The sequence below is a fragment of the Tyto alba genome, unplaced genomic scaffold (genome assembly GCF_018691265.1).
Source record: "Tyto alba isolate M040663 unplaced genomic scaffold, T.alba_DEE_v4.0 Super-Scaffold_14, whole genome shotgun sequence".
In the NCBI taxonomy this organism is placed as follows: Eukaryota; Metazoa; Chordata; class Aves; order Strigiformes; family Tytonidae; genus Tyto; species Tyto alba.
In genome coordinates, this window is record NW_024881276.1 from 29,571,408 (window position 1) to 29,596,491 (window position 25,084).

General features: G+C 36.2%; 1 protein-coding gene across 1 annotated transcript in view; it reads right to left on the bottom strand.

Moving 5' to 3' along the window:
• The window catches only part of ITSN1 (intersectin 1), a 138,764-nt gene that overhangs the window by 33,614 nt on the left and 80,066 nt on the right, over positions 1-25,084 (bottom strand). Inside the window, exons 18-26 of the mRNA XM_042789009.1 lie at positions 21,306-21,532; positions 19,827-19,948; positions 17,872-17,886; positions 12,890-13,134; positions 11,084-11,243; positions 10,027-10,232; positions 9,230-9,312; positions 6,842-7,008; positions 57-102 (exon numbers count right to left, since the gene is read on the bottom strand). Coding sequence (XP_042644943.1) covers positions 57-102; positions 6,842-7,008; positions 9,230-9,312; positions 10,027-10,232; positions 11,084-11,243; positions 12,890-13,134; positions 17,872-17,886; positions 19,827-19,948; positions 21,306-21,532 — 1,271 coding nt within the window. The remainder of the gene's footprint in view (positions 1-56; positions 103-6,841; positions 7,009-9,229; positions 9,313-10,026; positions 10,233-11,083; positions 11,244-12,889; positions 13,135-17,871; positions 17,887-19,826; positions 19,949-21,305; positions 21,533-25,084) is intronic.

Consider the following 25,084-nt stretch of genomic DNA (forward strand, 5'->3'; position numbering starts at 1 on the left):
ATTGAATTTAAGTACTTAAGAACAGATATAAGGTGCTATCACAATATATGACTCACCAGGTTTCTTCCCTAAGCTTCCCGTTTTTCCAGCTGCTCCAGGAGCCTTGAAATAGAAAGTAAGATGTAAGTTTAGCGCTCATTTATTTCTCCAGTATATGAAATTATTTACTATGCTTCACTTCAACACACTAAACAAGTAAAGAACTCTTAAAGGAGGATTCTGTTCTTGCAGAAACCCTTATATTTTAGATAGCAATTAATATCTAGGAATAAATATCAAGCAGTGTATGGAAGTGGATGACTAACTACATGAATGTGTAGACTTCTTTCCTGAATTCTTCTTCATTTCATGGTCTGCAAATACTGATGTAATTCCAAATTACATAGCATTTGAATCGTAACTTTGAGTATCTACAGCGTGTGAATTCGGTCAAGTTGAGTTCAAACAACGATAGTAGTTTTCAGCCACACAAATAGTTGGATTGCAAATATGCCTAAAAAACTAACTCGACATAATTATTTCAGTACTGTCCATATTAAGGTTCTAAAATTTCTCATGTGACACGTTCGCATAGTCAGTGTAGTCAGTGCATCTTTAAGACAAATCATCTGAAATTTGTAGGTGATGTGTGTTGCAGCAGTAAAAGCCCCACCACCATTTTTGTGCCCTGAGAGCACAGGACACTGAATAGCAAGGTGCTATCTATCTGTAGCTATTTCCTCTGAACCTAGATGGGGTGAGATGAGTGATGATGATCATCATCATCCAAGCCAAGAGATTTACAAGAAAATCCTTTGAACAGCCACAAGAAATCCAGCAAACAGTGAAATCAGATCAGTTCAGTTATGTATAGGAAAACAGTGATTCTGAAAGATGAAATTTAACATGAAAAGTTTTCATAATTCACAAACTCAAAGTTCACTTCCTGAAAAAAAAAAAAAAAAAAAAAAAAAAAATCTTTTCCCTTGAGGCCACTGGTTATTTGGGAAGAGCTATCTTTATTTTAATGCACTCACAGTTCTACTGATATACATGGAATTAAGAGTGTTCAAACAGTGTGTGGTCTCAACTCTGCCCCTTGCACGCCTCCCTCAGTCATCTTCCAACCCTTTTAGTCACCATCTCTCTGTCTAGGGCAGCTTCCCCCTGCCCCCTAAATAATTACTTCAGTTTCTTCCCTTGTTAGTCCATTGCCAGTCTTATATTCTGCAATAAACACGTTTGCTATGGATAACAGCAACATAGAAAATCTAAACTGTACACTGGTCAGAAATGTTGAATGACCATAAATATCCTCTTGCCTTCAAGCAAGGCTCACAACAATTCCACTTGCCTTCAACTTCTCCTTTAGGATACTCCTAACAAACTTGGAGCCTACATTAAATGACCCCAAAGTTTTCACAGAATCCTAATTCCTCTATGGAAAATAACAGTTTCACCCTCAGTATTCTCCATATTAACTTGATGCTTTGAAAACTTGGGGATTCTGGCAGAAACTAATATAAGGAGTAACTAAAAAAAAACCTAGTTAAACGATAGAGAACAGGGCCATTTAAAAAAAACAAAAAACCAAAAAACAAAAACATGTATTGGTTTGGAAAGCCTCTGTAAAACAGATTATTAGATAGAACTTCAATCTGTCTTGAAGACTACACAGATGCTCTAAGACATCCACATTTTGAACATCTTTCAGAAAAGTTACTAAAGCAGCCTGATCTTTCAAACTGAACTACAGCACGCTGTATTAGTCAAGCCAATCCCATTTACTAACAGTAGAAAACCCAGCAGTTGGCATTTCCTACCTCACAAGCTGTAACTAGTATTGGAAGGTAAGAGTGGGGATGCGAATTTTTTTTTTTTTTTTCTAATTTGGTATCAAAGCACATTATACACATCTAGTATACCATGCTTCTCCCTGACATTTTGTAACTTAAATTCTGGGAAAGATTGTGAAAAGTGGATGCTTTAAGTTAAATGACACTTGGATACCACTGTCTCAGTGCTACTTTCTTGTCATTGTAAAAGACTGATTATAGTTACTTTCTACAAGGCCAGCAAATCTTCCTTTCTTCCCTATGTTCCTTTCCTTCTATTCAGTTCTCCACCTCTCTCTACAGCCACTGTGACCTATATTAACAAAAAAGTGAAATAGGAAAGCATTATGCAGAGATCAGATAAAGACACAGTTTAGGTCTGGGGACAAGGAGAAGATGGTCCAGACAAAGTGACTGTGAGTCCATCAGAAGTCACAAGTAGGGAAGATTAAAAGGTGTGGAACCAAAGGTAACAACTGGCACTGATATGGTAATATCAGGAACTAATTCTGCTTTGGAAAGTGTTTCTGGCAGAGAAACACCCTCCCCCCTCCTTAATAAAGAACAAGTGTTTGGACCTTCAGAGAACACATTCCTTCAAAATACCACTTAGTCAACATTCATCTTGCCAGATTAGGAACATATGGACACATAAAACAGGCTGTGACACTGTATCTTTACAGTTAACTCGTAAACATGTAGAGATTATTTTAAGAGAGAAGCTTTAAAATCATCTCGACCAGACTGAGTCTGAATTATTTTTTAAACCAAAGAAATACACAGAGAAATCCTGCAGTGCTTCAGTAAATAACTAAATTAATAAATGTCCATTTAAGATGGACTCAACTTCTGGCCCAAAGTAGATGGAGAAGTATTTTCTGTTCTTTCTGTTGAGAGAAACACAGTGGAGAGGACATACCCCATTCTATTTCCTTTTTGTGCACCTGAGACACTAACTGCATTTGAGGGTATTTTGTGACAAGTGATAAAGCCTCTTGAAACAGTAGAGCAGAACTTGCTTTGTTAATTTATTAAGACACAGCAGTAGACTTGCCAACTGTGTTGTCCCGTAAGACCCTTAGCACCCAGATTAAATACATTCACACTGTTATTATTTTCAGAACATTTATGCAAAGTTTATTAACTAGAGGGATCTAAATTTTTGTGTTTCCAAGTCCACCATATGAGCTCCATACCTTATGCAGAGGTAATTATCACCAGTCTCAAGAAAGGCAGGGTAGAGTAAAAACCCATTTCAAATCTGTATCCACCTACCTCAATCTAATGAAAACTTTGAGAATGGACCATGAACCAGTGTTGTTGTTTGTCTGAAGAACAAACACTTTCACTCTTAATAAGTTGAAACTTTAAGGAACAGGAAATAGTTTAATTTAGCAACTTGAGGTGAATGGGTAGCCTGGGACTAGGTACAGAAGAACAGATTCAAAATTTTTTCTTCTGATGTATAAACCACTGATATTTTGAGTCTTACAACCATTTCTATAAACTCTATGCTTGCTGCTGAAAGATGAGCACTGCCTTACTTCTTCTTTGGGCCTAAGTCAATAGTGCAGAAAACATTAAATTAATTTACTCTTTTAGTAACATTTTCCACAATCAGCCAGCTGTCTAAGGACAGCAGCACATCTGAAAGTTAACAGACAGCCACTATTCTGCAGTCCTTTGTAAAAACTGGCTCTGTGAACAAGCTGAATAGCAAAACACTGTACGTGTAATGGCAATTATCCATTTGGAATAAGAAATATGTCCTGCAGGGCATATGAATCACTTTATGAAAATAAGCATCCCAGATACAAAGATCTCTACGAGCTCTGTGCTTTTTCCTCCTTCTCTCATCGAGACTTTATCTGAAGATGTGATTTTTCACAAGCAAAAAGGGCAGTTGAAGCACTTTTTGATGAACTGCACTTAGCTGTTTCAGCCCCAGACAAGCTGAGATCAGAGAAACATCAAATTGATCTCTTCAATAAAAATAGTTTTCAGTATTAAATGTCTATTTCCAAGTTCTCTACAAAGATTTGCTAATATGTGTGCCTGTCTCTCACCACAGGACAAGCATCCAGTCCTTAAAGGCACGCAAAAGGCAGCTCTGCACGTATGAATATAAATTCCCAGGTTTAGAGACTAAACTCTGCTGAGAGTATCTTAAGGGAAAACAAAAACAGTCCCTTCAAGAAAGTTCAAAGGAAACTTAACATCAACTAACAAGAATGTAGCTGAGGTTAAGTAACTAATTAGCAGCTATTACTACCTACCTATGAAACAGGCCTCAGAGGGTTTTAGGAGGCTGACAGTGCAAGTTCCCACTCACCAAATGTAACACAAAATTACTTGTAGTATAAAGAGACTTAGGGCACAGTTCCGTGATCACAAGATACTCCACAGGTTAGGCAATTACCTGTACACTTGTTCCTATACCTCTGTAGGGCACCGCCTTTTTGATGTATGTGACGAATTACTGTCAGGACTGAACTATAACCCACATCCTGGACAGCAGAAGGGAGTGCTTTTCTTAACCAGGTAAATTCCCTGATACAGACCCCAAACCACCACCACTGATACAACTGAAGGGATACTCAGAGTAGAATCCAGCTGCTAGACTTGGGGACAGATGGTTCAGAATTTATTGTCCAGACTCTCATTAAGCTCTGTTGTCAGGGTAAACCTATAACCTGCCTAACACCACCACTGCCCAAAATTTACTCTTATTGTCAAAAAGACAAGCTAGCCTGCTGTGGTGGACATCATAGTACTACAGCTACAATGCTTCCACTAACTGAAACATTGAGTACTCCTATTCAAGTCTGGGACCTGATTTAACTTTATCTGCTGCTCCATAGTCAGTATATTTGACACAACTGAAAGGTAGGAATGAGCACAGGCATATCCAAAATCATATACTAAATGTAACATATGATGTTTTGCTTCTAAGATGAAGTATTTAACACAAAAGCCAGCTAAGAATGCTGTTCAAAACCAGCTCAAGCTAACCTAAGCCGATGCTGAAGCAATCTTGACTCCTTCACTACTCTCCTCCCGTACTAATTGTGGTACTGACATTTTCCTAACTCTTGCTGACCTTGAAGCATCAACTTAGAATTATGTACTACTGTTGCCAGACTAGTTTTCTGCTCTGCTTAGTGTCCTGAGCTTGCTTATGAACAGATTAGATGAAAGACAGTGGCAGCAAGTGTGGCAGGTAGGACCATACCTGTGCTTGCTTAGAATGGGTTAACGTATGATCATTTTGTATCAGAAATAGTGTAGCCAGCAGGAGCTGCACCTCAAATACTGTGTTCAGTTTCGGGCCCCTCACTACAAGAAAGACATGGAGGTGCTGGAGCGTGTCCAAAGAGCAATAAAGCTGGTGAAGGGTCTAGAGAGCAAATATTATGAGGAGCAGCTGAAGGAACTGGGGTTGCTTAGCCTGAAGAAAAGGAGGCTGAGGGGAAACCTTATTGCTCTCTATAACTACCTGAAAGGAGGTTGTAATGAGGTGGGTGTTGGTCTCTTCTCCCAAGTAACAAGTGACAGGACAAGAGGAAACGGCCTCAAGTTGCTCCAGGGGAGGTTTAGTTTGGATATTAGGAAAAATTTCTTCACTGAAAGGGTTGTCAAGCATTGGAACATGCTGCCCAGGGAAGTGGTGGGATCACCATCCCTGGAGGTATTTAAAAGACATGTAGATGTGGTGCCTACCGACGCAGTTTAGTGGTAGACTTGGCAGTGCTAGCTTTATGGTGGGACTTGATCTTAAAGGTCTTTTCCAACCTAAATTATTCTATTCTATGAAGCTACAATCTTAACGTGCACAGAAAAGTGTACCTCACAACAGAAGTGAACAACTAATCAACACTGGGACAGACTTCTCCAGCATAAGACTAATTAGTTCTCAAACTAGTAGTGCTAGGGATTGAAGCAGATTGTTACATGATGCAAAATATAGATGAGAGAAGTTTCTAAAATGTTTCTGAAAGCAATATCAAAATACTATTTCTCCCAAGGACTGCAATACTAAATATCACTAACCACATTTTTTTTTTAACCTTGTCTCAGAGGATGTCACTGAAATTTTTCTACTGTCTAGGAATCTATTATATAAAGGCTTTCTACAGCTACATATTTCACTGCAGGTTTTATTCTTTGGCTTTTCCACCAACAGAAATAATTTTAAGGAGTGACTTTGCTCAAGCTCTATTGCAGACACAGTCTTTCATTGGAGTTGTGTCACACACAGAACTGAAGACTTACGGAAAAAGCCTTACCACCTAGATTTCTAAAAATCCAGTAATTCTTACTTTTTCATTTGCTTTTAAAATTCCTGTTATTCTTAAAGACATAAACAAGAACTCCTCATCAAGAGATTAGTGTTGTATTTAACTATGACTCTAAGCTAATTCCTTCTAGTAGATGAATTATCCTCTCAAACAGATAAGGAATATACAAAATCAAACATCTTTCTTTAGAATGCTTAAAAAAGAAGAAAACAAATTTAATACGGACATGTTCTATCAGATTATTCCAGGACAAAAATCAGATTTAAAAAGCCTCTATTACTCAATCAATCACTTTCAAATAAATATAGTAGTTACCTAAGTTTTGTTGTGAAATTTGTTCCCCGATTGCAAGAAAACAACAATAGGAAAAAAAAAAGATAGATCAAAATATTCCTTTTTTTTTTTAATAAGTGCAGTAAGGTACAACTCAGTCATTTAAAAACTTACCTGGGGAACAAAGTAGTCATAACTATTCTGATTTGTGTCTACAAAACTTCCATGTTAACTATTAACACATGCAAGATTCATTTTAATATATGATCCACAGAGTTATTGATGACATTATATTGTAAAATGCAGTTATTGTTTTCCCTTTCCCATCTCACATTCAGTAAAACTGCAAAATATTTTTTCTTCTCTTATGATCCACTGACTTGCAACTGTCGCTACAACATCAAATAAAACACAGCTCCCCCAGATCAATTTTAGAACATTTCAGCATGTCTCTACCTCAGAATCTTTGAGTCTCACATAATTAGATGGGAAAACTCCTGATTTATCACCCAGTGTTCCTGTCCACCAGTCGCCATCTTTCTTTGTCACAAGAATCATATCACCTTGTTGAAAAGTTAGGTCTCCTTGTTCAGAACTTTCATAAGTGTACATAGCAATATACTCTGTAAGAGGGAAATAAATACAGAAGATGGAAATACACTTGATAAACTTCTCAACTATCATTTGCAAAACCTAACTAATATAATATAGTCTATCCATGAGCTAGACAGAAGACAAATTTATTAATTACTATTCATAGAAACCTCAATATTTAATGCATAAATTTATATCTCTCAGGACTAAATACAAGCTATCAAAAGGCTGTTTCTGTTTTTTTCTAATTTGGTTGTTTTTTTTTGTTTTTTTTTTTTTTTTTTTTGTAAAATAATTTGCTAGTGTAATTAGAATGTACATAAATTATTAATTTATTTTAGAAACTACTCTGAAAACACGCTTCCTAATAGTTTTTTGGTTGGTGCTGATGACGACAATTTCAGTCTTGGTGATGGAAAGTCTCAATATCCAAATATCTGTAGATATAGTCTTCATTTTACATATGCTGTTTGGCTCTAGTATAGAATGAATTCAATGAATTCTTTCATTACTTGAAGCTTTGCATGAAGGGTGCACATCTCATTGCATCTTACGCAACAGATGGCTGGGAAATGTTAAGACAAAGCCTGAATGTATTCTGTTTTGTTGAAACACAGTCAAGTACTTGGTATTCAAGTGCAAAAACACTAAAGTGGGCCAATGTTGAGAAATATAACGTATAATTCAGAGAACTACATGAAAAATCTTTACATAAATGATTACAAAGAATTTCACACAATTCAGTAACATTTTCTATACAACTTGATACATTCTTAGTTAACTGAGCATTATCACACTTTATATTGGCACAAAAGAGATTCCTGAAGATTCTATCCTTTGCTTCTAGGACCAGCTCTGGACCTACTAACAGCAGTTAACAATATTTCAGGAAGACTTTCATGTATAATTAACAAAAACGTTCAAGAACTTCACTGCAGCTGGCAACTGTTCTATTTTCTTGAACACTAAACCTAACCAAAAAGCTTAGCTTGGGGAAGTTCAGCAAGATTTCAAACCACAATTACTATCCTTAATGAAAGCTAAGACATGGTTTGTCTAGCAACTGCAGCTGAAGAGCACACACATATGTTTGTACGCACGTACACACGAACACACACATTAAATATCATAATGTATGCTATGCACGTGGAATTTTTCTTAAATCCTTTAAATGTAATAGAAAATGTTAAATCCACGCTTTATTCTTTCTTTAAAATACAGGGTTTTTTGAAATGTTGTATTGAAAGTTTTGTTCCTTTTTAATACAAACATATAACCTGAGATATCTCATACTTTAAATAAAAACTTAGCATTTCTACAATTGCTTTTCCTCAAATATATAGTAAGCAAGACTAGTTGTACTTTGAAATAACTGATTATCTCCCCTTCCTTCTTACATGGATCTTTACCGTTCCCTCCTTTTAATTTCTGTAGTGCTCATGCCAGTGGCAAGCTAAATACATCAGTAACCAGAGACTCTTTCGCTTAAAACTGTATGTAGAATTATAGTTAAAAAACTTAAGGAGTGCTATAGAGATTATAGACAAATGTTCATTTGGAACACATATTTAGATTCATTGGTTTACTCTCACTGTGCTTTAAATTAACCTAGCTGACTCTGCAGTGAAGTGGATTAAGAGTGCCCACACAGTTTGTTAACAAGCTGGTGTAGAGATACTAAACTCCACCTAAAGGATGGTAACAGCCAGGAATGCAAATCTTCCAAAACCCTTCAGAGGCCTGACAATTATGTCTGTGACCCAGGCTCCATCTTTAAAATTGAGGAGTAGCCTTGACCATAAGGATCACAACATTCTCTAACTTATTGTAATTTCTTTAATTAAGAGCGTTAATGAAACACTGGATATGAGCTTTGGGTGAAATTAAGACATTTATTAACAGTTCCTGACATTATGAAGTACAGGTACAGATGTGCTTACTTGGACCTCTGCAAATCCCACTCCAGATCAGAGCTTGTTAGCAAAATATCCATACAAAAATCAGTACAAACTACAGAAGATATTTTAATGGGACATGGAATTATTTCTTCAATATTCACAGCACACAGAATTTTTTACTAAAATAATTTCAAATAATTCTAGAAGCGAATTGATTTCCACTTAAATTTTAACAGGTCTGACCTTAAAACACTACGATCTGATTCTAAGCTTGTTTCTGGTAATAAGCAAACTTACTGCATTTAATTACATAGTAAAATACTATTAATGCCATTCAGTTTTAAATGCTTACCTTCACCTGATGTAGTTGCTTTTGTTGCTGGTGATGCTACTCTTTTCAGACTAGCAGGACTTTCTGAGGAACCAGAATCCATGCTTTAGAAGAAAATAAAGGTTATTTAAGAAATCAATTATCTTCAGAAAAAATATTATTATATTTAAAAACTTTAAAAAATAATGCATATGCACCCACAATCAATTCCCTACATTTTAAAAGGGGAGACAGTAAATGTTCATATTAAGGTTTTTAAGTACAATGGCCAGTCATAGTTGCATTCGAGTAACTGCCTTAAATACACAAGTTTCTGCACTTCCTCTTCTCACCCAGGAAAAAAAAATAGTTAAAAAAAAAATCTGTAATCATTCTAATTTCTATTATTAATGTTAATGTCGTCTTCACATTACACAGAACCAGATTTTTATTGTTTCATCCTCCAAGAGTAATGATAAGTGATTAAGTTTTGAGGTATACCTTTTTATCTGGGGGAAAGATATACTATGGTTTATATAGCTGTAATTCATAAAATCAAATACACCAATTTTTTAGTTGCAAGTCACATAAAATTAAGACCGTTCATTAAGCTTTAGATCTTTTGTTGGTGATGTGTGACCCAAGGAGAACTGAGGTCAGTTTTCTTATTCCTCACAAATTTTCAGGGTTGGAAGTCAAATTCACCCAGAAGTCATATAAAAAAAAATCCCCAAATTTACAGAGTAGATTCTAAACTTTAAAATTCAAGTGTGCAATCCTTCATATTTATTTAACTATTACAGTATGAAAGTGAAGTACAGTAAAAGCAAATAAAATACCTCGTTGACTTCCTAATGGGGCCTGAAATAAGCTTCACATATGATTTAGGAAACCACCCCTTTTGTCCTTGAACCTCTCCAAACCACCACATATCTTGCTGCTCCAAAACGGTGATGATATCATTTTTGTTGAAATTAAGGTGGTTGTCTTTTTTTGCTCTCCAAGGATACAAAGCCTGTGCTTGAAGCCCCTCCACTTTTTCACCCTAATGCAATTTTTCAAAAAGGAGAGAGAAGTCAGCCACTTACCACCTTTCATAAAGACAGCTGATTAAGGCATTACATTCTTATGCTACTTATATAGCAACAAAATACACACACTCTCCCTCAACGGTATAAAGCAAAGTAAGTCAATTAAGTTTACAAGGTAATACCAGAAATGTTCACAGTCCTCCTATATTTCTATTTGTTAACATGTAATCAATACAATGCAAGATTATCAGAGGTTTTGCTTAACAAGTCAAATAAAGTTTTACAATTAAGATACACATGTCAAACTTTCATGAAGCTATTTTGGCAGGACTTAAAGTAAATTTTATGGAAAATTATGCTTTGCTGCAAGTTATTCACTGTACATTCCAATGTTTTTTTTTCCACTAAGATACCAAGACATTTAGCATTTTTCAGAACACATTAGATTACAAGAACAATACATTGTTCAGCTGAGGAAAAGGAAATGCCTTAACAGATGGACGGAATTCATCTGATCTGAAGATTTGCCATTGCTACTCCACTTAACTACATAATCCACTCTGAAGTGAAGGTTATTGTCATGTGATTCAGGAAAGCCCCAACGAAGTGACTCAAAACTAGCATCCTTCCAAAACATTAAGACTGGACCACCAAAGTCTAACAAAGTCAGCACAGAATAGCAGAATAGAAACAGCTTTATGTTAAATTCTGGTATGGATTTTGCAAATGGATTTACACTACCTGTTCATCACTCAAAAGTGAAATAGCTTACCTCTCTCAGGGGACTGTTTGAATGCATGGGCAGTGTTCACTTTCCAAACATTTGTGCTGGGTCAGAACAGTTTTAGTGAATATAGGTGCTCACCTGACCCAAGACAGGAGAGGGAGATGATCCTGTAACTGTGGCAGGAGTGAAGGCTGATCGCTGCCGCAGCTGCCCTGCACTGGGAACAGTCAGAGATGGCTGAGCTGCCCAGGTATCCCAGTTATCAGTCTCTGGTTTCTCACTAGTGTTTGTTGGCCATCTGAAAAAAAAAGAGAATGATGTAATTCCTACTGTTTTCGACTGAATAAAAACACTCATGCAGCAAGACTGCAGAAAAAAAATTCTACATTCTAGGTTAATTTCTCTTAATTGAATATTCCATGAGCATCATAACTGAGATGGAAGTAGTACAATCAAACATACAAGAAGAATAAATTTCTTAAAAAGGCACTCTGTAAATACAGTTGCTTGTCTTTGCTACTTAAGGCTAGCTGTTCCTGCAATTTAATTTATTTTCTTAGTTGTGCCTCAGTACAACGGAAATTTAAATAATGCAGTTTATTACACACAGTGGAAAGAGGTAACTTAAAAAAACACCCCCACATCAGTCTCTTCGAAACTGGTTTGAAATCTTTACACCTGCACATCACTAACCTCTCACGTCCCTCTCCCTTATACATCATTTTGCTGCTTCTCATTCAAATCCTTACCTTTTTTCTTTTGCTTAGAATGATTTCCTTCTGACTTATTTCAACTCCTTAGAGCTTTATGCAACCTCTTATCCTTTTTATGTTATCTCCTGTCCTTTAAAATTTCTGTTAAATCTCATAATCCACATCTCTGCCTCTAAACAACCACTTAAATAAACAAAATCCCCTGAACTCTAGGAGTGTAAACAAAGAATCTATCTTAAACCCAAGTTTACTTTGCCTGTTGCTTGTGCTATTAGTTGGAGTAATCAACTGCTGTCCACCTAGAGTGTAATAATACCCAAAGGCCACAATCATCCCTAACCCCTACATCATGTCAGGGTCAGTATTATTAGTATAAAAGCTCTGGGACTCACTCTGTATTGAAACTGAATATTAATTTTTAGCAAAAGAATTAAAGCATGCATTATCCACCTGTGGTAGAAACAGCTTTGTCAAAAGTATGATTCATTCAAAATAATAAAATCCAGCATGTGCCAGACATCTCCGGGAGGCTCAATATTTAGTCTTACCCTCCCACCTCAGAAAAATGACTGTTGTAGAACAAAAAAAGTTTCAGTAACTGGAAAAGCTACTGTGACCTATTTGATGAAAATTTTTAAATAGAACATATTATGTACTGTAACACTGCACTAAAACATTCATATTTTAATTTATAAATATGCATTACATGATCAAAAGATAAGACAGTTAGTTACCCAGCCCCATTTACACAGAGTTAATTATACTGCACAGAGCATTAAGTAAACAAGACGTCTAAGAAAGGGCATACATTCTACTTGCATCAGTCTTATTAATGTTGCAATAAGGAATTAATAAATCCTCTTTTCATGTTAACTCTGTCGTTATCATATTTTGCATAATCGAAGTTGAAAACCTTCAATGAGGATTGGTGCCAATTATTTTAAGAGAAGGAACGTGAACACCTTGGGATTTCTACCATGTCACCATCCTCACTTAGGAATGTCTCCTATTTGTGATGTGTCCTTCTGCATTGCTCAGGCAGATACGATGGGAGCATGGCTGACGTTCCACAAGGCTGCTATTTTAACTATTTACTACAGATAAAATATTTTACTTCAAACAAGCTACTTTTATTTTGCAATCTTGATATTCTGTGTTAACTACCACCACAGTCAAACCAGCTAAAAAGGACTCCATCACATTTAAGGTGATAATCACTACCCAAACATACGTTGAACTGAAGTCTGCCCAGTTATTGGCAGTTGCAGTGCAGTCTGTAGAAGCCGGAGTTCCTAGCGATGTAGTGGTTTCATGCACAGAAACTTTAGGTGCAGCAGCCTCCTCAACTGCTGGCTTTACAGAAGCTGGAACTTCGTTTTCAGGTATTTTCTCTGCATAGTTTGCAGGGAACCATCCAGTCTTCCCCTTCAATTCTCCACCAAGCCACCCTGGTTCTCCAGTCTGGCTTTCATCCACCTGTAGACGCATTAAGTTAGAAAGTTAAGAAACATAACACACAAATGGAACGGTTACTTAAAACAATCCTTTTCATCCACAGTAATTAACTTCCTCTAGTTACAGAGACATGACACCTTCATTACAAATACAAGTTCAACTTAAGTAGAATTTTATTGTTATTATTTAATTTAGATTTGAAGAATTATGTTGACAGCTATTCCTTTTATGGTGCATTAATAGATGAGGGAACATTTTGCAACTCAATACTGCTTTGCAATTCCCTCCACCCCTCGAGCCAAAATCAAAAGCATTTCTTGGTCATGAAGTATAAAAGTTTTATTTCAGTCCTAATGCATAAACCAAGCATGGGTTTTTAAACAGTTGCTTTTAAGACTGTCATAGTACAGCAGACTTGGGAGAAGTGAGTTCTAGAGAAACCCCTTAAATACTGACATTTCTGGTTTAACTAACACAAAATACAGTTTTTAACACCTTTGCCTAGATTTTCTCTTGCATAAAATACAACAAAAACCCCACAGCACATTAAAAACAATACCCATTGAACAATTCAAAACAAATCCACAGATTTGCTAATGTATTTATATAAAACCATTCCATGGTAAATTTCCATACATAAATTTGCAGGCCTCTGTTCTTTCCCCTCACTCTGATATCTTTGCCAAGTCATAAAGGACAGGATGAAACAGGGCTATTTTTGCAGCTGTACTTTAATTCCTACTTATTGACTATTATAATCGTGTTAAGCTAAGATTTTGCAAATTTCACACTTTACTGTTAGCTTTTCTTAAGCATTTCACACATTTTTCTCCAATATCTACTGACAGACTACTGTCTTAGTCTGCTATTTCAACAAAAGTGATCAGTTTAAGTTCTGTGAGCTGCAGCTAACCACATTCAGCAAGAATCACAGAAGTAATTCAGTACTGCTTCCCCTGGTGAATCAATATGGTGGCTAAATACTGCCAAGGCAATGTCACTTGCAGAAACTTTTTAGAAGAAAAAAGGCAATAATCATATTCAGTAATAATTTTGGTAAATTTGGTGTTCTAGCTACCTAGACTCTTTGATAGGTCAAAAGAATCTCAGTTTTCAAGCAAATCGTTACATATGAATAGGGTTTGCACCTTTGACATGTAAATAACACCTATTTTGTACAACAGTCTGCTGTGTGTAGCTGCAGATTCCCCAGCAATGGTCAAGTCAGCAGTAACACCAGGCCAGTAGTGAAAAGTTAGACGACAAACCCTACACAGTGGCTGGTTTTGGGCAAGAATTTCTCTCATCTGTTTAGGCCAATACCAATCAGTATTTCAAAATACGTAAGAGTTTAAAACGACAGAATAAGTCAAGAGTTGACCGTGGCAGATAACAGTACAGCAGTCACAGATGGTTAAGTTTGTACTTCTAAAGCACCTGACACTATTTCCTAAAAATCCATTATCAGTGTGAGGGATTTGTTGATAACAATGCTTCATGAGCTAAAGAGTAAGAAATAGTTTCCTTTTCAGTGAAAGGAGTTTTCAGTATATGCTGGATATGCCATTATATGAAAATAGCATATAGTAGTCTTGAGCTAAATGCTTCCACAGTTGGAAACACACCCAAGAATTCACTCTATCGATTTTAACAAAATATAACCCAACCAGCTTCTTGTTTGGAGAAAAAAAAATAGCGGCAAAAAAAATTATTTGTGGCAGTGGTGCAAACTAGTCGCTCTAGACTAAAAGTGGGACTGTTCTTTTGCCTAGAAGTGACTGAAGCCCAAACAGCAAAGCTTCTGCCTCCAGTTGTCCCTGGACTACTCATTTGAGCTGCTGACAGATTGCTTTGCCTTAGGCCAGTTGTTGACTCTCTGACTGCCTCCTATTGTAATTTGTATCCCACACCCCTCTTTTGGTGCAAAACAATCCATTATTTCTGCTTTTTTGTTGGGTCCATCTTCTGTCTCAGTCCCTACTAGCTCAAAGCAAACCCACTAAAAAAATCGGACTACATGCTTGACCGGTTCAATGTGGTTTTACTGCAGTGCAGGGCAAAATTTCCACTGCAGCACTGAATAGGATTGTTAAAGCAGCAGTAGGAGTGATGGAAGGTCACAGCAGAGCATGAATCTCGGGAGAGAGGAAGAAATGGATTATCAGCACCTGATGCCAAATTGAATAATCTAAATAGTAGTAATAGTCACATAGTTTCTACTCTTATTCCATTGGTCAGGTAGTAACTAGAATCACTAACGTACAAAAATCAGGACTGAAAATCCAAAAATGTGTTATGGTGGTGTTCTCAAAAGGGCATCTTTGAAATTAATCACAGTCATACAGAAACCACTGATTTTTCAGAAAGAAATGCTTTGTACAAGTAGAGGAAAAAAAACCCTACCAAAGTGTTTTAAAAACAACTGATTTAATGTCTTTTTAGAAGGCAGTTTTAAGTTAAAATAACTCATAAATCATGTTAGGATAGTCAAATTTATGCTTATTCAATCATTTAATTTTTCTATGTACACTCATGAAAAGGCACTTGGAAGGATAATTTTAACCCTGTACTTAATAAAAAAATCTGGTTTCTCAGTTATTCATATAAAATATAATTTGTATCTGGTTTTGTAGTACAGTACTGGAACTTTTAGTTTTTAAAAGGTTCAAAGGAATTTATCTATTTGTTATAATTTCCATATATTTTGACATCCACCATCCCCAAGTCCCTACAACAAACTATCCCAGAGTATTTTTTTCCAAAACACAACTAGGCTTTAAATGTACACCTGAGTGTGAATATGTGTGGAATTATTTTTTATTTATTTAGCCGTACTTTAGAGCCACAGTATACAACTCCTTAGTTCCAGCAACTGAACACAAGTGACAGGAGTAACAGCAACACAGCTCTTAGCAGCAAAAGCAACACGTCCAGTTAGTATCCCCAGCAACTGCAGGCCCACTCCATTTTGACCTGGCTTGTGTACCACCAGCAGCGCTGATCCTTCACACAAGAAGAGAAGCCCTGTTTAATTGTATATATTCACTCTACATACGAAGCCAAACCCTAAAACTCTCACTAAAAGTGTTTAATCAAAGCTAAACAGACTACCATCATCTGCTTTGTTCAACTATCCATCCATCAAATGACCATTTTAATTCTACTCCACTTGTAGGCTTTTGATCTAGATATTTTGAGAATACTGCAATTCCTGATGTAATGTTGAATATAAGCTCTGCAGGCCATATGCTGATTACGCATACACAGGCTCTAACACAATGCGGCTGTCTGTGTCTAATACAAAGAACATTCATCCTAACTCTCACAATCCATAACTAACAAAACTGATGAGAAACTATCATTATGAATTTGTTTTAGGCTTTCCACGGGAGACTACGAACTTCCTGTTTAATTTGTTTTCCTTCTATCAGAGCCACTACATTTCAGTAACTCAGTTTCACCTGTATTTTATTGATTTATGTTTCAGTTATTTAAATAAGCTGTATCATATAAAACATCAGCAGTAACGACATAATCCATTCATTTACTTCAAGCTGGAGTCTAACAGCAGCAAATGCCAGCAGGACTTGCTTTGTAAGAGAGCTATCCAAAAGAAAAGAATTCCATACATTGTATACATATATTCATATAGATAACAGAAATGTAACTTCTTGAATAGACAGCGTCCTGAAAGAGGCATGGCTTTCTTGGCCCAGAATATTTGTTCCCAGACAAAAGCTTGGTTAAATTATAGTTAGGATTATGAACAATCTAGTTTATAGTGAAAGAAATTTAAAGTACATAGAAAAGTAAGAAGCAGAGAAAGCAGAAATCCAAGTTAAAATATAAAAATCCTGTAATTACAAACTGGAAGAATTAAAAAAAAAAACACACAGCCCACGCATTCTCTAAACCACTACATAAGATACATCAGTGCTACATATAACTAACATGTACTGGAAAGTCAGGCAGAAGAAAGCCCTCCTCAAATTTGCAAATACTTTTCCCTTCAGAATAAACCTTTTCCCTTATTTCTACCAAGGCAGGTCTCAAGATTCATGCACAGCATAAAAGTGTATCACACTGTTGTAAAAACTATTTACAAGCTATACATCTATTGAAGCCACAAGTCATTCTGACATAATTAATTCTGCAGTCCTATTTATATCCAGGATTTAGGCCTGGTTTCCATGTACACAGTTAAGGGATTTGGGCCTCAGCTGGATTCTTTGCTCACAGCAGTTACAGTTTGGATGGCACCTTCTGCACAGCTATACAACTACAGTACATGACTGCACAAGCCTGTGCACACAGAGCAAAGTTTCTAAGTGTTAAAATGGTGAAGTGCTAAATTTGCCTGTGTTAGAACACAGCAATACTTATTTTGTTGCACACAGTAAACACCTAACTGTAGAGGTCAGCTTAACTACAGAGTTGCGTTTATGTCATAAATTCGACACGCGTTAACACATAAGCTTGTAAACTATTATTTTCCAAAAAACGTAACCGACTCAAACCTTTTAGAACCACAGGACACGACAAACACTTAAGGACAGAGAAGAGTCTAGGAGTCCAAATGTCCATTATCAAAAGTAAATTCTGGTCCATTGCACTTAAATTACTTTTGACAATGTGAGCTAGTTTGTTAATTTTACCCTAGGTGAATTCAAAAACAAGTAAACTACATGGTAACAAAAGCTATATTTATGAAAATGAATAAATTGCATAGACTTCCTAACAGTTATATAGCACACTTACCCATTCCCTTTTAACCTCCATCAGGAAAGCAATGATTTAAAGCAAGGCAAAATTATAACACATTTCACAAAAGTGTCTTATATTAACTTTTCTAAGAGTAGCCCATTTAAGCAATTACTACAGAGCAGGAGATAAATCCCATAAGAATCAGTCATCAGGTTTAATTACTTTCAAAAGTAAGTTAAATAAAGAAAATAGAGAGTAGTTACCCTACTTCTGTAGCATAAGTTAAAAGTCCAGAAGTAACATAAAGACTCAGATTAACTCAAAGTCTCTGTTTAAAATGTGAAGTGCTCCTTAAAATCATATTTTTTGGCAAAAATGTTATTCCTTGCAAGTCTACCTAATAGTGATTGCTCTTCCTCAAGGAGAAAAACAGTTCACTTATATGCCCAGGTTACAATCTATTTCCCAAGAGAGCAAGACAATACAGCATTTTTCAATCGCCTCATGAAACCCATGTACCTGTATCCTCTCTCATTTAACAGCTGACTGACCAATACTGTTTCTTGATGAGGAACACCACCACATTGCATTGTTATTCAGAATGGCAGGGGGCCTCTTCCCCAGTCATTCAGTAGTGCTGCTAATCCAGGATTCGCATTTTCCAAAGGCAAATTCTTATGCCACAAACACTTCCGTGTGACAGAGATGAATCAATTAAAAAAAACACCAAACCAAAAGGCTGAGAGATGAAGGCTCATCTCCCCACAATACTTTTTTTTTTTTTTTTAAATACAGTTATAACTTATGTGAGTCTACAGAGTACAGTTCTTCCAAAACCCATTCTTACTGAACTGTACCAAAACACAATAGCTCTTAAATCTGTTTTGCTGGGTAGAACACTATAACAAATATACTTCTCCACAGTGAACAAGGTATCATTTAATAGTTATACTAGGCATTTCCATTACAAGTAGACATATGCATGTTAAGATCATACTAGTATTTTATTAATATTAATATACACATTCAATAACTCCAGTCAATAACAGAACTATAATTTTATAGATAATTAGAGACAAAAGGAGAATATTGCTTTAGAGTTTAATGTGACAGTTATAGGATGACCATAACCCCATATCTAATCACCTACTTAAAAAAAAAGGAAATTATTCTATATCAACACACCTACAAATTTTTAGGTTTTGAAGTTTCCATTTTTAGAAATGGCATTTTATCTACTATATATCCTCTTTAAAATACATGTAAAAGTATCTCACAAAAGAGTTATGTAGATAAAAGAGTAAATTATCATACAAACAATTTTGTTACAATTATATTAGTTCATTATGCCAAAAACTGTCACAGAAAGAGTTGCATAAAAGAATTCCAGTATTACTGAAGAAGTATCACCGCCATACAAAGCCTACATTAATGTTTATGTGATCATGACAGAATTGTAGCCATCTTGTAGTTCAGCATAATTGTTTTACATAGTATTACACTGGACATCACATTCTCTTAATAAATGCAATTTTCCAAATTAAAAATTTACACTGCTCTTGTACTATATTCTTATAAAAAGGTAAATTTCTTATTAGAAACATACTTTATTTATCAACACCAGTTTTTTATTCGACACATAATAGCTACTCTCTCACTAGAAAATAACTGTACCTGGTACACTCCCAGGTACCTGGGAGGACAAGAAACCTCTCGCTGAGATAACTTCTGCATAGGAACGTATTAAAACACATTGAGAGACACCCATAGCTCAACATACTAAAAGTGATATAATCTACTCACAAATTATGTTAAAACTCTACACTTACAATGAACTGTAAGAAGCTATCCATTATTATAATAGGGTTACTATGTCATATCACATAATTTCAGTATTCACTGAAATATTTTTCTCAAGTCTGTAAAAATTCTTGCCATATATAAAATTCAATCACACAAATGCAAAAGCTTAAGTATTTTTTTCAAGTAATATCACAATCCCTTCTTACCATGACTATGTCGCCAGGCTGAATAGTGATTTCATCGTGGCTTCTTGATTCAAAAGGATACAATGCTCTATAATACACGATTTTTACATCCTCCTGAGCAGAAATGGTTAGAGGAGCTTTTTCTGAGCAAAGGAAGAAAACACACAGATACAAAGCAAAAAAAAATAATCAAACTGCATTATTTTAAAATATTTTAAATATAAGGTGAAAGTAGAAACAAAAATTAATAAACCTTACATTGTCTGTAGGAAATATATTACCCCACTTTTACAGATGAGGAAATATGAAAATGAATTATTTCAAATACAGTTTTCTTACTATTTTCTCTTCTAAACATCAGGTAAAATATTAGTATATTGTAACTTTTTTGATATATGCAACTATTTTCATAGAAAGAATCAGGTACTTATGATGCAACATATATGACATCTCAAATGCTTCAGTGATTTTGTAGGTTAAATCTGTTCATCCATAGGTTCAACTCAGACAGTGATGTTCTTTAACATATCAATGGTATCCCAAATATTTTTAGAGGCTGTTTGTGTAGCAGCTTCCTTTGCAGCCTGACTATACTTCCAAGAAAGACGTTTCAAAATGTCCTAGTACATACAGACTGACTGAAAACTGGTCACTTACAGATGGTGTTTTAAAAAAATTACATGCTAAAGATGCATTATTAGAAAAAGTAAGAATGCAGAGAAACCCCAAAGATAAAAGCTAAATTGCTCTTTTATTATGTGCTTCCTATTTTGCCTATTCAGTCATAAAAGTGCCCTCTGCTACTCTGCACAAATAAAACCTAGCAAGAGGACATAGTAGATTAAGTCAATTTTAGATTTGGGCTATAAGATAGAAGGTAATTTCCCCTTTATGCAATCCTTTGATCAAATATTTAAACAAATATTACATTCCCAATCAGTTCTCTTGTGTATGGGCAAAAAACAGGTTATAATGCAGAGAAAAAGCTCCCAGCAGAAAGTGATTGTGTGCTTAGCAGAAAAAAGGGGATTAAATCTTAGACTTCATGTAATTTCTTGAGTAAACAACATGCATGGTGAAGGGGGAATAGGAAAAAGGACTAACTAAACTAAATGACATATTGCTACTACTCTAAAAAAATCCCAAAGCATACATTCCACACCAAAATAAGAATTGTAAAGGAAAGTACAAAAATAATTTTTGACATCTTGCACCAAGATCTTCCAACAACTTAGTGCCAATTGAAGATAGAATCTTAGCTCTATAAGCCTCATCAACTGTGCTTTATACTCTGGTAAACACCATACTTTTAGGAAGAATGGTGAAGGCTGAAAGAACAACTTCTTGGAGTCTAGACCTCAATTCATACATGATTTACTTTAATAAAACAAGCAATCCAATCATGAAACATAATATTCTTCTGTATTAAATGTGAAGACAAAACAGAAAATTTCAATTCAAGAGGCATGTGCAACAGTGTTTCTTGATTTTTTACTCTACCTGCATTTGACCAAGGAGCCTGGACAGCTGGCTTAACTGGCTCTTGATGTGGTTGGAAAAGCTTACTCAGTTTCTCTTGCATTTCCTGTTTCCCCTTATCCTCACTTTCCTTCTTGGTTATTTCCTCCTTTTTTTGCTTTTCATCTTCCTGAATTTTTTTTTGCCACTGAAGTTCTTCTTCCGGTTGCACTCGATCAAGCCGCTGTTTATCCCGTTCCTGAATTCGCCTATTGGACAATTAAGGTGTTTTTTAAGCCAGTTAAACAAAAGACCATAAAAGTTAGTCACCCTTGTGGGGGATCTACAGTATAAAGTGTACTCTTTATGGCTTTTGTATACGCTGTAAGATCTGGTAATTTTATTTTGGCGAGTTATCAACCACTCCACAGCATCTTCTTACACAATGACTCGTAGAGGGCAAAGGAGAAATATTCAGAGAGATATGCTATGACTCCATATGTATTCATAAAGGAAGAGCTGTGACTCTCAGATAAGTGACAGAACACTACTTCATGTCACCTGCTACTAAGTGCAGGCCTCCATTACCTTGAGTTGCTTTGTCTTTGTATTAAAAAACCTACCTTTAATATATTTTTAAATTTTAACTCGCATATCAATTCTGTACCTTTACAATATGATTCCACAGAACTCTAATAGAAGAAGTACAAAGCAACCTGAGCACACAGAAATGATAAACTAGTTATGTTTTGCAGCTGAATGCAAGATGGGAAAAAACATTCAAAACTACTTTCTCTTGTCAGAGTTCTTCAGAAATTTGTAAATGCTAAACCTTACCTTCTTTATTGAGCTTGTGATCTCTTCTCCTCTACAATGACATGAAAATAAATACATTTCCCTGTATTTTTCTAATTATTGTTAGAAACTTTATACAGGTATCCTAAGGCAGTCTTACTCAGCTTGCAATACTCTGAAAATTATAAGCTTTATGACATTAAGTATCTTAATATTTTCAGTCCCACCTCAACTCAACAACCGAGTCAACTTGGGGATTCAGCAATATTTGTGTATTCTCTTTTCATAGTTTTCCATGGGATTCATAAATCCTATGCAGTTGTTTTGAGTGATGAACCATATGGAGAAAGAAGGAAGAAAAAGAGAAAAAAAAAAATCTCCCTTGGCTGAAGAAACAAAACTCCTTGGCATCCAAACCCCCAGACATAAGCTCTTCAGTTCCATGTAACTCTATGGCTGCTTTTGAAAATCTCTTCCTGGGCAGTCTAATTTAAGCAATCTGAGTATCCTGTTATATCAGTATTGAGAGTTACCATTTTCATTTACCCCACAATCCCTTTTATTTAATCTAGGCCTGTGGATATCAGCTGCAGCTATCACCAGTCATTTTCAATAATGAATACTTTCCATAAAGTTTTCCCTGAAACCCATTACACAGCAAATGATACACTTCAATTTTTATCTGCTCAGCACTGACTTCAGCTCTAAAATGAGCGAAGAAGTTGGAAATACTAATCAAATAAATTGGTTCTGCTTATTTTCTCAAAGCCACAAACATCCCTAGGTAATACTCAAAAATATGGCAGTCCTGATCTTCCTGTAGAGGGGCAAGGAGTAAAGATACCTACAAGCTTCATACAACACTCTTACAGAACTATTCAGAAAATTTCATATTCCTAACTGTGAAAGCTATCAAAAGTCTTTCCCCTCCAGCACAGTACAAGACAACAGAAGAAAAGAATAGATATTCTCTGCTAGAAACAATTTGCACCAATAAAGATAACTCTAAAGGGCTATAACAGATGCACAGGGCACTTTATTTTGTTCCATGACCTATTCTACTCCTATACTTTCTTCATGCTTACAAAGTTAGTGACAAATGTGTAACAACGAGCTGATCATCACAGACTTGGTCTACTATATAGAATATAATATGTCCAAGGACAAAATAAATTCCTGGCCAAAAACTGTTTGACAAAAAAGTAAATTAATTCCTTAAGGGGAAAAAATCCACTTTCCTAACAGAAGGTTGCAGCAGAAGGAAAAAAATCTCATCTCTATCAATGAGAAGTTTGAAGTTGACAAGAATATTTTCTGAAAGATGTCCAAGTACCAGTATCTGTTTAAGATGGTAGCTACTAACTTATAAATTCAAAAAAATCTTTGGTTCTCAATGAAATTACTGATATAATTTCAATATTCCACACCAGTATATCATAAGAAGAGGTTAAGACATCAGTGTGAAGGATATCACTTCCTCCTCTATGAAATACTGCCCCACTTTTCTGCCTTCAATGTAAAATCATCTAACAAGTTAAACTCACTGTTCTGACAACCTCCTATTTTAATTGCTGAATTTGCCCTTTGTCCATCCATTTGCAAAGCATTCAGAGCCAATTACTCTAGTTTTGTTGCAACACTGAAGCTACACCACACAGGCATACAGAGCTCAGTTGTCTCTTGGCTTGAGTGGTGTCTTACCTGGTGAGTTTAGTTAGATGGGCTTTAAATGGGAAACAGTTTTTTAATTATGTTTCTAGTAGAGTGGTTAAGTCTTCCCATGTTTATAAACCAAGTTTGCTCTAACTGCTCAAGCAGAAAGAGCAGATGAAAATGTATCAGGGCAGGGAAGTAATGTACACGCAGGGTGGTACATGTGACTTCTTTTTTCCTTCCACAGAAGCTGCTTGTTATGCTTATTGTTTTGGAAGCTAATATTACAAGCTGAAGACAAGGACGGGAAGAAGAGACAGAGAAACTGAAGACCTTAAAGATCACCCAGTCCCAACCACCCAACCCCCCCGCCACGGGCAGGGACACCTTCCACCAGACCAGGTTGCTCCAAGCCCCGTCCAGCCTGGCCTTGAACCCTTCCAGGGAGGGGGCAGCCACAGCTTCTCTGGGCAACCTGTGCCAGTGTCTCACCACCCGCACAGGAAAGAATTTCTTCCTTATATCTAATCTAAATCTACCCTCTTTCAGTTTAAAACTGTTACCCCTCATCCTATCTCTACATTCCCTGATAGAGTCCCTTCCCCACCTTTCCTGTAGCCCCCTTTCAGTACTGGAAGGCCACAATAAGGTCTCCCTGGAGACTCCTCTTCTCCAGGCTGAACAACCCCAGCCCTCTCAGCCTGTCCTCACTGGGGAGGTGCTCCAGCCCCCTGATCATCTTCATTGCCTCCTCTGGACCCCTGTGTCCTTCTTATGTTGCGGGTCCCAGAGCTGGACTGCAGGTGGGGTCTCACAAGAGCAGAGTAGAGGGGGAGAATCACCTCCTTTGACCTGCTGGTCACGTGCCTTTTGATGCAGCCTGGGATACAGTTGGGCCATCCTCTTCTTATCCCAAACACTGAGAGTAAGTTCTATTCATTTGGCTCAAATGTAGGGCTTTTTTTCCCCTCTGAACTGTATATTACTCCCACAGTCAATACAAGCTTGCATGGAATTAGCCTTAAGGTAAATAAGACTAATTAGCCACAAGAGGTCTTCAAAAAGACCTCTACCATCCCCAAATATGTATGCCTGCATCTTTGTTTGCTCAGTTATGTGCACAACTCGGTGCATAATTACCAACAAAAAATTGTAAGATGGTTCTCAGTATAAGGTGATTGTGTTATCCATTAAGCCAAAGGTTAAAGTACACATAACTATGCCCTTAGATTATTCTTTCCTTCTTTGCTTTTACTAGAGCTATTAAAAGGCAGAATACTTCCATAATCATTACGGGCCAGTATCCAGGTTATGAGCATCAATCATTTACCTTATTCATTTTGGTGTATGTTGGAAATCAGTAATACTGGCAG